At 37.1% G+C, this 14,788-nt stretch overlaps 3 protein-coding genes across 3 annotated transcripts; all 3 read left to right on the top strand.

Moving 5' to 3' along the window:
- The first annotated feature begins 451 nt into the window (after nt 1-451).
- gdpd3a (glycerophosphodiester phosphodiesterase domain containing 3a) lies at nt 452-4,866 on the top strand. The gene is made up of 11 exons (XM_065279521.2): nt 452-1,096; nt 1,228-1,399; nt 2,434-2,476; nt 2,637-2,772; nt 3,034-3,079; nt 3,158-3,276; nt 3,626-3,715; nt 3,857-3,990; nt 4,081-4,140; nt 4,245-4,296; nt 4,389-4,866. Exons 2-11 carry the CDS (start codon nt 1,261-1,263, stop codon nt 4,506-4,508), a joined length of 939 nt encoding a protein of 312 aa, XP_065135593.1. The 5' UTR covers nt 452-1,096; nt 1,228-1,260; the 3' UTR covers nt 4,509-4,866.
- Nucleotides 4,867-7,194: 2,328 nt separating this feature from the next.
- ypel3 (yippee-like 3) lies at nt 7,195-9,962 on the top strand. Its single transcript, XM_065279553.2, has 5 exons — nt 7,195-7,547; nt 8,317-8,435; nt 8,527-8,570; nt 8,658-8,766; nt 8,861-9,962. Exons 2-5 carry the CDS (start codon nt 8,319-8,321, stop codon nt 8,948-8,950), a joined length of 360 nt encoding a protein of 119 aa, XP_065135625.1. The 5' UTR covers nt 7,195-7,547; nt 8,317-8,318; the 3' UTR covers nt 8,951-9,962.
- A 143-nt stretch (nt 9,963-10,105) lies between these two features.
- On the top strand, nt 10,106-14,504 carry LOC135769933 (uncharacterized). The gene is made up of 13 exons (XM_065279473.2): nt 10,106-10,555; nt 10,645-10,781; nt 11,087-11,198; nt 11,417-11,510; nt 11,640-11,694; nt 11,770-11,910; nt 12,025-12,185; nt 12,316-12,414; nt 12,534-12,679; nt 12,932-13,103; nt 13,194-13,306; nt 13,714-13,798; nt 13,899-14,504. The coding sequence occupies exons 2-13, from the start codon at nt 10,664-10,666 to the stop codon at nt 13,953-13,955; spliced, it is 1,353 nt and encodes a 450-aa protein (XP_065135545.1). The 5' UTR covers nt 10,106-10,555; nt 10,645-10,663; the 3' UTR covers nt 13,956-14,504.
- Nucleotides 14,505-14,788: the final 284 nt, after the last annotated feature.

The raw sequence follows: 14,788 nt of genomic DNA, 5'->3' as shown, positions 1-14,788 counted from the left end.
CTCTTAAAAACAATGAGCTGAGTTGGCACTTGCATACTTGTGATTTACTAGAAAGATTTAACTGTATTAATACTAAAGTGTATTAATAAACATACTGATCCACTTCATATTATATGTAATTAAGTTTTCTTGTTTGCAGAATCAATATGATGTGTGATAAAAATTAATTTCAAAGGCTTTACAAAATAAAGGGAATACTTGTCCCTTGATCTCATTTCCCTTCTGACTCTGTCACTTTGTTTGTTAGATAACACACTTTCAGCAATTCTATACAAAACCAGAACAATAGGATACAGAAAATGTGCTGCTGACAGGCAGAACCGACTCAGTGTTGTGTAATTGTTTTGTGTGCATGTGCTGCTGTGGGTTTATACTTTTATCAAGTCATTCCAAAGCTTTAAATGTGTGAGAATATGAATACTTGCCAAGCATGAACTCAACTTCAGCTCGGAAAAAACACTTTTTGTCTCCGTTTCATGTCTCTCCTATTTCACACATGTTGCTTCATGTCATAATGAAGAAAATGTCTGTCTGTGTAATACTGTAGAAGTTTACGTCATGAAAAATTGTGAAGGATCTGGAAAATAATTTCACACAAATTCCTTATAACGCACACACACACAAGAAAATCTGAAAGGTTGTGTTTCAAAAAACCTTATACCTCACTGACTGTCACAAAAAAGGGAGGAGGGGGGTTTAGAGTCACAGATGACAAACTTAATGTCCAGAACAGCACACACCTAAAGAGCAACAAAGAGGTCAGTCGAGATTTTAGCCACTTACATCATATGAGGGAGATGTATTTTGTGCCGCACTTCAGTTAATGTAATTTTTCCTTTGCATTACAGACCATCAGGCTCATTGCAACATTTCTTGCTGTGAAATGTAGGCAAGGTGAAGTAAGGAAGGGAGTGGCTGAAAGTAAACTAAACGGGGGTGAGATACAAGTGAAGATAAGAGATAGGCAGAATGTTAACAATTATAGACTGGAGGACAGGTGCTTGAGGAAGTCAACTTTTTTGGTTCTACCTGGATCCAAATCTAAAGCAAATTTCTGAGGAAAATAAGGTTAACTGCATCTGTATCTAAAATACTGGTAAGTTTAATTATTTTCTTTTTTGAGGAATCATAGAAATATTTTTAAAAATCATAATATTTTATTTCATATGCATACATCTGCATACTTAATTTATATTTTAATAATAGTTGCGATTTCTTTTTTTGCAGTTTTCTGCTGCTTTTGGTTTTCGTGCCTTTATCATGGCAAGCTACTTGTACTTTCTGCTACCAGCAGTAGGGGGCTATGCTCTCACATCACTCTTCTTTCTAAAAAACCCTCATATTCTTCACAAGAAAAAGAAGACGGCTTTCTACTGCAAACACATCTCACATAGAGGAGGTACAGTATCTGATGCTGTGGGTCATGATCTTTTGGCGGGAAATCTGTCTTTGTTTAAATCCACATTAAATCTGTAAGATCATCACTATGATCTTCTGTTAAGCTGCATTGTTGTGTCAAACATGACCTATCAGCACTGATGTAGATAGGTCTGGGCATTTTGTTTAAATGTTGTATATTAATTTATTAACCTGTAAGTACACTCTCAGAAGTAAAGGTACAAAAGCTGTCACTGGGACAGTACCCTTTATAAAGGTCCTAATGTGTAGGGGTGCAATGTGTAACTTTCAAAAGGATCTCTTGACAGAAATGCAATATAATATACATAACTATATTTTTATTTGCTATATAAAGACCTTACAAAATAATCTGTACTGTTTTTATTACCTACACTGAAAAAAATTGCTGTAATTATGCAGCTGGTTGCCAGTAACTTACAAAGACTGAAAATGTTTCATGTTCATTTAACTCTGAACAAACTGTTGCCAGTAAATAACATAAATGTAAAATCTACAGTAAGTTACTGGCAGCTAGTTCCCAGTAATACCCAGTAATACTGTAATTTCTACAGAAATATTTTACAGTGGAATGAGCCGTTTTTACATACAAGGCATGTTCCCTTAAAGCAACACTGTGTAGTTTCCATGTAAAAATGACTTACAGCTCCCCCATGTGGTTGAAAAGCGCAACAGTGCCTGGTATCAGACACCCTTCTGCAGGCAGGGGGAGGGGCAGGGCTGTGTGCTCTACCCTCCACCGCCACTTTCAGAGTGTGCTTGTAGGAGCTAGGAGGTTGCTCAGGTTGCAGCAACAGTACAATTTGTCCAGTTAAAAGTTGTTCTATCACTGAAATAATTTTAGAGACATTATTTAAAGGTAAAAAACTACATAGTGTTGCTTTAAATGGAAGTCCCCTTTTCGTCCCGCCATGATTTAGCAATTTGGTCTTATATTAAGTGTTAGTTAATATATGACTGAAGTGAGTGGTTAACTTTAAACAGAATGTTTTCTGGTCTACTGCTCAATGTCCTCAGGGTCTGGTGAAAGGATTGAGAACACTATGGAGGCCTTTACACAGTGAGTGAGGAAACCGGGCTTAAATCAGAGTTTATCTCTCAATGCTTTGAAACTGAACAGTAGATTATTATCATCCTCTGTCATGTTCCTATTTAATATATTTTTTGACTGGGCACTCCATATTTTTCCTTTCTATTCTGTTTGTTTACCTCACTCTCAGTGCTGTTGAGATGGGCACTGATATGCTGGAGCTGGACTGTCACTTGACAAAAGATGGTCATGTGGTTGTGTCACATGATGAGGAACTCCTGCGGCAGACTGGGCATGATGTCTCCATCTCCTCCTTAAATCTGGAGGTCAGAGGTCAAGATATTTTCCTGATGTAGTGTGCAGCTTTAACTATTCTCTATTTTAACATGGCAATTCATGGATCTTTAAATGGTTACACCATATTTCCAGGTCTGTGCGAAATCTCAATTTTCCCCCCAATTATACAGTACTATTAGCTCTTGACAAAAATTGTTACTCATTTGTGAGTCGCTTTGGATAAAATTGTCTGCTAAAGGAAATACATAATGCTGTTGACATTTTTTAGTTTATTTGTTATTGTTTTTCAGGACTTGCCACTTTATAAAGAGACACTCGAGGTTACCTTCAATACAGGTGCGATATTATTCAAAACTGTCAAGTCAACGTTTTATTAACTGATAATAATGGTGCAATTTTAACCCCCTTGCACAGGTCACTATAGCACAGGGTCTGACAGGAACATTTGTTTATTAGAGGACGCGTTTCGAAAATTTCCTCACATACCCGTAAACATTGAAGTGAAAGAGGAGAACCTTGCACTGATTGAAAAGGTATGGGATCATATTGGGGAACATATGAGGAGCTCAGATGCAAAAGCCTCTAAACCCCACATCTGTTAAAAATGAGATGATGATATTTACTGAATGCTCTCAATAATATCAGTTTGTTGGCAAAATCTATTAAGACGCTCATTTAAAAGAAAACATGTCGGATGCACTTAGAGGGTTTGCGTCCGAGTTCTTTATATATTATCAAAATGTTCTTCACATAATGACCCTTAATAATTATTTCTTTTTTAGAATCTCTTTATTTCTCTGCCCAAACTACTTTACCAAATGCTCATTACCAATATTAGTCTTTTCCTCTCCGTATCTTTATATTATAATTATTGTCTTTTAGATTTCTGATCTTGTGAAAAAATATAACAGAGAAGACATCTCAGTTTGGGCATCCGTAGAATCCACCATCATGGCCCATTGTCGCGAAATGGTATGTGTGTGTGCATTTATCTGCCAACATGTTTTAACCAGATACAGCTCTTTTAATAATATCAGACTTGTTATTTAAGTATAATCGTTGTCCAACCACTTGTTACTAACCTTTGGCTTTGTCATTTTCATGATATGGCAGAACTCCTCCATGCCCTTTAGCTTCACTTTAAAGCGAGGCTTACATCTGCTTTTGCTCTTTTACACTGGACTTCTACCATTTGTCCCACTGGAAGAAAGTTTTCTGGATTTCTACTTCCCACAAATCATTAACAGGTCTGTGTGTTTCACTTAATGCCACTACATGGTGTTTGTATGTTAGTTAAACAGAAGATTAAAACACTAAACTGATCCACTTCCCTGCAGAACTTTCATACCACACATACAGACTCTGAGAAACAGTTTTGTGGTCTTTTTAATGGAAAGGTAATTTAAGGGAAACTCCATCAGATCTCAGTGATACTATCAAACTAAAATGACTTAATTCTCAGTGAATTAAATACTTCAATCTTTCTGTTTGTTTGTCGCAGACTGACTATGAGAAAAATGATGTTTAAGCATCTTAAAGACAGAGGAATTCAGGTTTGTTGCCTTGTTATGTTATATAAAACTGGCTTCACGTGGAATGTTAAAGTAAAATATTCAGCATAAAATGTGTCTGTTTCTCTTTATAGATTAATCTTTTTGTGTGTAATGAGGAACGGGATATTGAGGCTGCATTTGCTGTAGGAGCAACAGGAGTCATGACCGACTATCCCTCCCTGTTATCAAACTATATTAAAACGCGCTTATAAGTCACGTGATGACACTATGAAACACGACCACATAAATACTGTTTGCATTTAAACATGCAGCTGTTGCTTGTTGGCGTTAGTGATAAATCAAACAAAAGTCTGGTAATGAAACCTGATTTATTGCATTCCTTTACAAACATGCCTGTTAATCATGCTTTATGTTTTATTTGTTTTAAAACCATGTTAGCCATATATTTAGTATGGTCTCACTACAATAGCCATGTTATTTGCAGTTAACTGAAGTGAAGTAAAAAAAAAAAACATGATAACTACGCTTTTACTTTTATAAAATGGTTCCTCGCAGGAGAGTTATATAAGTATGAACATATAAAAAATAAACAGAACATATAAAGGTGGATTTCTCTGTGTTTTTTTGCTCCATATTTGATGCCCCCGCCATATTTATTGCCTGTTTATTAGGGGCATTTTCCATACGTAATTTGGCGTTCCCCTACAACCCCTTTCAAGAAGTGATCATGTGATCTTGGATAACAATTCTTAAGGTGCATTTTGAAGAAAATATGGTGGGGGGGTGAATTTGACTTTACCTCCAAATCTAATAAGAATCATTCCATTTGTCTTTATTTTAATGTAATACCCAATACTGATCTGAGGTTTAAAGGTAGTAAAGGCTAGTTTAGATTAAGTGTTTAATATGAGCTGCTGTATCTACTTTAAACACCAAGCGGGGCAGGGTGCACAGTAGCTGGATAAACGTGTGTATGGATTAACCTGTTCTCGCCATAAATATAGCCATAGATGCTGGAAAGGCGTGAAGAATCAAGAAAGAAAGAAAAAACATTGAGCAGAGTGAAACAAATGAGTTTGAAATAAGTCAAATATAAATAATATTTGACAAGAAATATTACAGCGTTATCAACTGGTCTGTGAGTCACTTCACCAAGGGAGATCCAAATGCATACATGAGACTATACATCCCCTACACCAGTGGTTCTCAAAGGGGGCCGCGAGATGGTGCCAGGGGGGCCCCAGTCTTATGACATTTTATAAAATACATTCATTTATCATGAATTCTGTGTAATTAAACCTAAATAATAATAAGCCATCTAACCAACAGCACTACTAGGTATAATTTTATATGTTTTGTTTAATTAAAATATTACATTTTAGAACTGTTTTTGTCATAAATATTCTTTCGGGGGCTGTAAAAGAATGCACTGTACACAAGGGGGGCCGCACGCTGAAAAAGTTTGAGAACCACCCTACACCATACTTACATTTATCAGCCAAAGGACCCCTTTATAGACCCTCTTACTGTTTGTACACAATGATGACGTGGCAACGTATGCGCGCGCATTTTGGCAACGGAGGTATGGCAAGAATCAGCAGTGAAGCAACACAGACTGAGAAAGTTATTTTAAAAAGACTTTTCAACACAGCTACCAGATTCGTGTGCTATAGTGGAGTGGATAGAAGACGTTAGCAGATGGCCAAATATAAAGTGGCCAGATATATATATATATATATATATATATATATATATATATATATATATATATATATATATATATATATTAGTATATTATATTAGTGCAACCAAATGCAACAACCAGATATGGGATGCTGGGAAGCAGTTTTGATAAACTTTCTGAGTTGCTAACACGTTAGAACCACTGGGGAACAACACCACTTTCGTTGCCAAAATGCGTGTGCATGCTATTTGATCACGTGGGCTGTAAAAGGGTCTATAGATAGAGAAGAGAAGCAGGGGCCCCCAGTACATGTATGAATTAAGACCGGATTTTATTGGTGGCCGAAGACTTATTTTTCGAGGGCGTACAATGCAAAGCTTGTCACAACATGTATTTATTATGGGAATGTTGTACTCTTCATTTGAATTAAGTTTTTTATTAGCCTATTAATGCATTTTTGTTAATGCATTCAAATAATATTTGAAGGACCACTAGTAATACAAAACCAGACCCCCACGGGTCCCCGGACCCCCTGTTAAAAAATATGCCCCCACTTTGTCTTCAAAGGGAGTAGAGCATGGGGACATTACAATAATTAAAAGGTTAATTTTCCCAAGGGTTCCTCTTAGGAGAGTTAAATATAAGTGGAACATACAGAACAAATAAAAGTCCATTGTTTTTAAGGTGCTTTCTTCGCACTATGCTTATGACCCCCACCATGTTTATTGACTGTTTGTTATGGTTTTCAAACTGCACCTCCCTTCCCATGCTTGCTAACAAACATAATCCTTGTTCTCTAAAACAGTGTAAAGTCCAACTTTGGCCATTTATCAGGAGATCAGTGGACATTAAAGGCTACATTAAACAATGCTACTTACAACATTGTTAACAGCATTCAAATGGCCCTTCATTTAGACGTGCTTACATCAATACACCTTTCAGTGAAAGGTTAACAAAACGTAAACATGTAACAGGATGGCATCAGCTGTAACATTTAGAAATCTTGTGCCTACATGCAAACCGCCAGGAGATCAAAATCGATATCACCAAGCCACTTCTAAACATGTGACAAGATTGCGATAACCACGATGTTTTTGTTATTTTTACTCTGTAACGTTAACGCAACAACCAGTTAACGTCAAACGCACGAAACGCGCGATCTGATTGGCTGACCTATATTGTTGACGTCTCTTTCTGGATTACGATTGGTCTACCTCGGTTTGTTTTGAGCCACGTGATATATAATAAACTTCCTCAAAGAATACTGTAAACAAATCTACGAATATTTTTTAGCTTGCGACACATCCTGAACAGTGGCCTGCTTGAATTAAGGAAATTACGAAGTCTTTCGTTGAAATTTCGCGTTTTCAAAGTAGCGCAGATCAGCTGGGCGGACAAAAGGAGGGAAGTGGAGGAAAAAGCGCAACGTGCCACGCGTTTGTTTGGTTGAGTGCTCTCGATAATTTCGTGAATGCTCGGGCTCGTGTGAAATCGGGATAGTGACACACGGCTATAGACATTTTCTCATGCCTTTGAGTTGACCACGCTTCTCTTCGGGTGACAATACTGCAGCTGCATTTGTCTTGTAGAAATCATTTGTATTTAGGTAAGTCTGTTGTCACAGTATTTCTCGATCACGTTAGAAACAATTATCTTGTTGCACACCGTTTGCGCTGAAGACGAGTCCATATTATTTGAGAATATAAAATGTTCGTATGTGTAACCTAGTCTTGGTTAATATAAAGCTGATTTCAGTTTACTGGCAAACATCATGCATTTGTTTTTATTTTCTAGCTGCATTGTGGGCCGCGGTGTTGTAATGTAAATCAAAACTGGTATAGCTTGAATGTCTCTGCAGTGTGCAGTTTAATTTTATAGCGTTCTTACACTATTTCCTCTAAAGTTATGTTTATGACAACATGCCGTAGTTATCAATAACACATCACCCCTGTTTACCCTCGTGTCTGACGTGCCATATATGGGGAAACTAAGTTACAGTGTGGGCAGCCAAGCGAAGTAGGTCATTTGAATGTTTCCTTATTCCTTGTTTAAGTAGGCATGGAGATTTTATGGCGATATTACAAAACCCCAAAACGAGATTGTGATAAATCACGACCAGCTTGCACAATATATGCGTCAACGCATTTAACATTAAGTTCAAGCAACATTATTTACAGATGATGTCAACGTCATGTTATTTTTCCATCTGCCACTATGCATTACTATTTGACGGGCTGTTTACGTTGTCAAAGCTGCCCCGACGTTATAGCCTCTTCATGTTTTAATGGTCAGATTAAGACATGGGAAGGAGGGGCAAAAGTAGTCTTTTTTGCAGATATGGTCTGACACTGATTTTGCTTTGTGTTTTGTCAAAGACATGGTGAAGCAAACCAAGGCCAAAACTTTCCAAGCCTATTTGGATTCCTGTCATCGGCGTTACAGCTGTGTCCACTGCCGTGCACACCTGGCCAACCATGATGACCTCATTTCTAAGGTAAGAGCATCTACTGTGACACATTTACACTTAAATTGTAAACTCTTAAATTATGAAAGCTTAAATTATGCCTCTCTGTTTATTACTTCAGTCCTTTCAGGGGAGTCAGGGACGTGCATATCTGTTCAATTCTGTGTATGTATTAAACCTAAAATATATCTCGGAAATCCGATTGTATATGTTTATGGAAAAAAGTTTTTAACTGACATTTGGTCATTTCAGGGTTAATGTAGGCTGTGGGCCAGCAGAAGAAAGGTTGCTGCTGACAGGGCTTCATGCTGTGGCTGATATTTACTGTGAGAATTGCCACACCACGCTGGGATGGAAATATGTAAGCAACAACAGATACAGCGGACACATGCCGAAATGACTGTATTTAAAATATTAATGTAAATCTGACTGTCTGTTTCTCTTTACCTCTACAGGAGCAGGCATTTGAGTTAAGTCAAAAGTATAAAGAGGGGAAGTTTATAATTGAATTGTCGCACATGATTAAGGATAATGGATGGGACTGAAGCGCGCAACCTTTACTTTCAATTACAGTCAACTGCTTGCAGCTTCATATATATATATATAGCGAGCACCTTTTTCACACGGATTTCCCAATGCACCAAGTTTTAAAGGGTATGGGGAGCTTGGGGTGCCTGGTGTGTGTTTGTGTGTCGTATGTGTTTTTTTTTTAGGTTTCCTTTACTTGGGCTTGTTTAAGAAAACTGCTTGAATTATCAGCCATTTAAATCCTGTTTCAAAGAATTCGTTTGAGAGTTTGTTGGGATTCGGACATAAGCCCTAAATTTCCCCTTTGAAGTGCAATTTACAAGGTTTGGATTAAATATGATCATAATTATAGTCCAAAACAAAAAACAACAACAACAACAAAAACGAGGTCTTTGTAAACAAGGTAGTGTGGGTGCACAATTTTGAGTGAAATTGTTTTACTGTTATGTGTAAATGGGGTATGCGTATTATGTTTGAAAACTTTGCTTAAAGAGGAATATGTGCAATATGTTTGTGTGTTTGTGTGTGTGTGTGTGTGAGTGAGAGTGAGAGAGAGAGAGAGAGAGAGAGAGAGAGATTTCACAGAAAGGGTGATTATTCATGCCTCCAAATTATGTCAGTTTGGTTGAATTCATCTTTGAATTTACAGTTAATGAGAAAGCCCAACAGATGTGCTCTTGTTGCGTGGATGTGTGCGTGGATGAGAAGTAAACTGCAGGCTGTAGAGAAGGTCCACAGTTGACTGACATTGACACTTTAAATACAGCTTATAAACCCATTTAAGATGTAATTGTGACATTCATTTTTGTGTTTTCTTTCTTTTCCATTTTGTCCATGAGAAATGTTGTAAATATAATCCAACATTGAGCCGCATGTAAAGAGACATTTGTCTGATCATGTTAGAGCAGATATGTGATCATAATGTGTTTATGATTATGTAGCAAAATATTTCTTTTAATGCTAAACCATTAAAGTGTATTACATTAACCTGAATTCTTTACATTAAAGTATGGGGTAAATAAAAAGCAATGGCTGTGCAGTTTCTTCATTTATTTCTTCATTTTATTTATTTATTATTTTTTATATTTTAAATAAGGTTAAACTCAAATTATTTCTAACATTGGTGTTACATAACTAAAATCACCCATAAACATTTTGTAATTAAGTCAACAAAAAGCAAATACGCAGCAACATTAGCTTGAAAATCAGTTTGTGTGTGTCAGTATTATCTGATGGAGGTACTGTCTAGTTAAAAAGTGTGTTCGACTTAATGCGGCGCCGCAACAACTAACAGGCGGATGACGTCAAAGTACCGCGAGAGTGAGTCGAAAATAAACTTCTCCGGATTTCTCTAATCGCTTTCGCCATACTTTGAAGTCATCTGCCTGTTTGTTATTGCCGGGCTACATTCGTTATAAGTTTAAAGACTCAAAACCTAGCAGAATGACGTAAGAACGAACAAGGCGAAAACAAGCAACAGCCTTGCGTTTATAATTGTACACACCAGCGCGAAATTGACAGTGCACGATAAAAACTACAATTACCACAAGGCTTTGCGACACGGGGTGACGTGGCCAGCGTTCCTCAACAGACCGGGGTGATTTGAACTTCATCATTTATTTGTGAGTGTTGCTGTTAATTCCGTTTCTATTCCAGTTTGCGAGTTGAGTTTTACCTAATACTGACTAAGAAACGCTATTTTCTTTTACAGTACGTAATTTTACATCACAATGTCCGGGAAAATCAAGAGCAGGAGTGCTGCAAATGCCGACTCGATAGCGGGCAGTGTGTCCTGCGACGAGCGAATCTTACGGGATTGCCATCAGATGTACATTGATCCGGACAGCGGTAAGACACAATAAACTGTTTTGAATACATTAATGAAGTGATTTATTTTTATAAATTAAAAAAAAAATTAATATCTGACTCCGTAAGTGGACTAAAGAGCTAACGGTAGCCGTCGAGCTAAAATGCCGGTTGGTATGTGTCAACTACAGGCGATCATCTGTTTGCGCTTATATTTTGTTAAAGTCATAGTGTCCACACAATTAAAATGTCACTAATGCTATTAAAATTAATGGACAAACGAGTTCATGTAAGTTAATCGGTGTTCTTTCGGTAAAGTAAATTATGTCTAATGCTTTGTCTTTTAGGACTGATAGCGATCGCTGGGTCGGTCGGGGTGACGTTGCTGCCTCCCCGCAAAAAAATAAGTGTGATGTTGATGGGCAACCACTCAGCTGGCAAGAGCTCATTTATAAATTGGTAAGCTAATAAACATACTAATATTTTTTTTTCCAATTAAAATGACAATTTAGTCAAATTCAATTTACCTATACAGATTTTAAAATGTACCTGAGCTCAGAAAAATTCATTGGAGTTAAATGTGTGGCATTTAGTTAATAAATTAATTGTGTTAAGAAATTAATTGTGGACGTGTAACAGTTTTAGTGTAATATACTAATACGTTTATTGCTTTGCAGGTATGTTGAGGAGCATATCCAAAGGACCGGGGTTGCTATAGAGACGCAGGGCTTCAGCTTAGTTACAAGTGGGCGAAAGAGAGAATCGCTCACGGTAAATATGATCTGTGTCGAGTAAAAAAATATTTATATAAATATTAAACAATTAAATGGTGCTTTTACTTATTGCAAGCAGGGGTGTCTTTTATCACACACTAAATAACAGCTGTGGTCTTGTGTTTAGGGAAATGCAACGCTGCATCTATACCCTCACTTCAAACCACTGCAGGAATTTAAAGGTTTGTTGCACCAAACCTCAGGTTTGCTTTGTAAATGTTGAATTTGTGTCTAAAACTTGGTTGTGTTAATTTCAGGAGTGTCAGAATATCTTGGCACCGAGATTTGTACTTCGCGACAGAAACGTTTCAGCTTGGTCACTTTTGTTGACACTCCTGGACTAGTGGATGGAGATATGAAGTACCCCTTTGATGTGGACCAAGCTATCCTATGGCTTGGTGCGTGTCTTGTTTATATATATTTGGTTTGTTAGTTTATTCCGGTCATACCATCGTACTTCTTCAAATATGCTGCTTTGTCAAGTTATGTGAATGAATGTGTTTGTATTCTAGGTGATCTGTGTGACCTGATCCTGGTCTTCTTTGACCCAATGGGACAGGCCTTATGCAAGCGCACACTCAACATTGTAGAGAAACTGAATGAGAAACATGGAGACCGTCTTCGTTTCTATCTTAGTAAAGCTGATGAGGCTGGTGGAGAGTCTGATCGACAAGTAAAACATAATTTCTCCATTTGTCAGCACACTCTAAATTACTATTTAGTTTTGCATGAATGTATAATTGGACATGATAAACAGTCTTTTGCTTGACTGTTACAATTTTCTTTGTTTTTGGTTATTTCAGAGAGTTATGATGCAAATTGTACAGGAGCTTTGCAAGCGTCCAGGACTCAACAAATGTGGCTTCGACATGCCCACTATCTATGTGCCCAACCCAAATAAGGTGCATCCACAAATCTTTAAGCCTGTGATGTCATCGATTTTATTTACATATGTTAGAATCACAAATGTAAAATACAAAGGGTGTCTTATGGATTTCTGCCTCGCTCTCTCCTATATCAGCCCAGTCGATGTGTCAATCAGATTGATGAGGTGTGTCGCACTATTGAGAAGACCATTAACCAGACGGTGCAGAACACGCTTAACTCGATGGAGAAGGACTGCAACCATATCACTGAGGCCATTACTGAGACACTTGATAATGACAGGTAGTTCACACTAACTACTTTATCTTGTTTGCAGGTGGAGTTTTTGGTTTTAAGAAATACTGTAGATCAGTTGTTCCCAACTTGGGGTCAGCCAACCTCTAATGTTTTTGATGTCAAATAAACATGAATCACTGATCATTAACAATCTTAGCTCCCCAACCCAAAGGTATAATGTGTATGTATATGCGTGTATATATGGAAGGGGGGGGCTCAGATTGTATATGTTTGTATATTTTACTTTTCTCATTATAGGCAGTGCGGTATAGAAAACCGTCGAGCACGCTTTAAGGGCTGTATTTTGGGGATGCTTGGATTCACTGTGCCCCTGCTACTGCTTGTTATCCTTGTGCTTGGTACCCTATCCAAAGAGATGTTGGTGCTCATGCTGGGTGATACTGGCACAGAGGCTCTCTCGTTATACGTGGTTAGTACCTATGTGCATCGCTGCACGTACATACATGTGCTATATTGTCTGTAAATACAGTCGTAAGTGTGTGTGTGTTTGTGTTTTCAGGCTCCTGCTGTGAAAGCATTTGAGTCTCTGTCAATAGAAGTTCAGCTGTACAGTTGTGCCGGATTGGTGGTGTTGTCCTTTATCTTCCTCCTCCTTGCACGTTTATCCTTCAGGTTAAACCAATAGATTTTTATAAATAAATTATTTTTATATTATTATCATTATTTTAATGATGATAATATAAATGGATAAATTCCTACATGTACACAGTATGAAAGAATTGTTCACCCAAAATTATTATTTAATTACAAAACTTGTATGGCTTTAATCAGCAGAAGATGTTTGCTTGGCAAAATCAAAACTTTTTTACACCCCTTTTACACCTGTGTTTAGTGTTTTCCATTTGTGATCCGATCGACCAAAACACATTAATACAAAGTCTAAATGGCCTCCAAGACTTTTGAACACTTACTTTTTGGGTGAACTATTCCTTTTAAGATGCCTCTAGAATGTCACTCTTTTCTTGGTTTTCTCACATTTCTGCTTCCTGTGGTTTATTACTTCTTTTTTACACTTTTAGAACTAAACCAACACTCTCTGGCAAGCAAAAAAGACAGCTTCAAGAAAAACTAGAATATGTCCAGGAAGCAGTCAAGTCCAAAAAGGTAGACTGTGGTTTTTAATTGAGAGGCCTGTTTAAAGACGACTACTGCTGTGAAGATTCAGTGATCGCTCATCTAATGATTAATATTTGTGTGTTTGCAGAAAAATCTCTATGAGGAGTACTTGCGGCAGAGTGTGGCTGATCAGGACATGCATTGAGGGATTACCAAAGTCTTCCAGAACGTGGATGGGAAGAACAAAACCTAACCCCGAAGTAGACCACTAAACTGCCTCTAATCGTACTTGTACTGTAGAGGACACATCCAAGCTGTTTTATGGACACTTGAACACTACTCTGTGTATCTCATAGCTTTTAGAAGACTTCCCACATTGAGCATTTATTAATGATGAAACTGTGGACCAATAATGTATTTGTTTTTTATTTTTAGTCTTGTCATTGCAATAAAATGATGGTACTGTACAGGTAAATTGAAGGACTGCATTAAAGCATCTGCCTTGTCCTCTCTGGGATTAGAAGTATAATATTATCTATGTTGTACCTAAAATCTATCATATTGAATGGGTGAGAAGCCATTTGTATGTGACCGATACATTCTAACATTTACAAATGCTCCATATTTAATCACATCATGGTCAATTTTACTAGAAATATTTAAACTGCTTTTGTATACCATGGTTTCCTACATTTTTGTGTCAACTGTTACTGATTAAATAATAACTTACTTATAATAAAACGCTGTAAATGTACTCACGCTTGATGGTTTTATTCGATTCAAGAACTGAAAATCAAACCATGGGTTTTAGAAATTTACTAGTCACAGTTAACATTTAAATACTCTTGGAAATTTCATCCTAGATCAGTGTACTGTAACTTATCAGAGAAAATGCTTCTCGGTAAATTACGTTGACTACACACAGTCTGAGTTATTTTAATGTTATGTGCTTTTCATTTTATCTCTACACTTGTATCTCTTTAATATATATAAATTGAATGGACCACATTCTGATTGTCGTCCCCCGGATGCAATTTA

The sequence above is a fragment of the Paramisgurnus dabryanus genome, chromosome 3 (genome assembly GCF_030506205.2).
Source record: "Paramisgurnus dabryanus chromosome 3, PD_genome_1.1, whole genome shotgun sequence".
NCBI classification, from domain to species: domain Eukaryota; kingdom Metazoa; phylum Chordata; class Actinopteri; order Cypriniformes; family Cobitidae; genus Paramisgurnus; species Paramisgurnus dabryanus.
The sequence above is the reverse complement of the archived record's forward strand: the minus strand, read 5'-3'. Positions and strand labels throughout refer to the sequence as shown.

Excerpts from the sequence above, each read along its gene's own strand:
- gdpd3a (XM_065279521.2), top strand. The coding sequence starts at position 1,261 with ATGGCAAGCTACTTGTACTTTCTGCTACCAGCAGTAGGGGGCTATGCT. Across the intron at positions 1,400-2,433 it reads ACACATCTCACATAGAGGAG|GGTCTGGTGAAAGGATTGAG; the intron begins GTACAGTATCTG and ends CAATGTCCTCAG. Across the intron at positions 2,477-2,636 it reads ACTATGGAGGCCTTTACACA|TGCTGTTGAGATGGGCACTG; the intron begins GTGAGTGAGGAA and ends CCTCACTCTCAG.
- ypel3 (XM_065279553.2), top strand. The coding sequence starts at position 8,319 with ATGGTGAAGCAAACCAAGGCCAAAACTTTCCAAGCCTATTTGGATTCC. Across the intron at positions 8,436-8,526 it reads ATGATGACCTCATTTCTAAG|TCCTTTCAGGGGAGTCAGGG; the intron begins GTAAGAGCATCT and ends TTATTACTTCAG. Across the intron at positions 8,571-8,657 it reads GCATATCTGTTCAATTCTGT|GGTTAATGTAGGCTGTGGGC; the intron begins GTATGTATTAAA and ends TGGTCATTTCAG.
- LOC135769933 (XM_065279473.2), top strand. The coding sequence starts at position 10,664 with ATGTCCGGGAAAATCAAGAGCAGGAGTGCTGCAAATGCCGACTCGATA. Across the intron at positions 11,511-11,639 it reads GAAAGAGAGAATCGCTCACG|GGAAATGCAACGCTGCATCT; the intron begins GTAAATATGATC and ends TCTTGTGTTTAG. Across the intron at positions 13,307-13,713 it reads CTTGCACGTTTATCCTTCAG|AACTAAACCAACACTCTCTG; the intron begins GTTAAACCAATA and ends TTACACTTTTAG.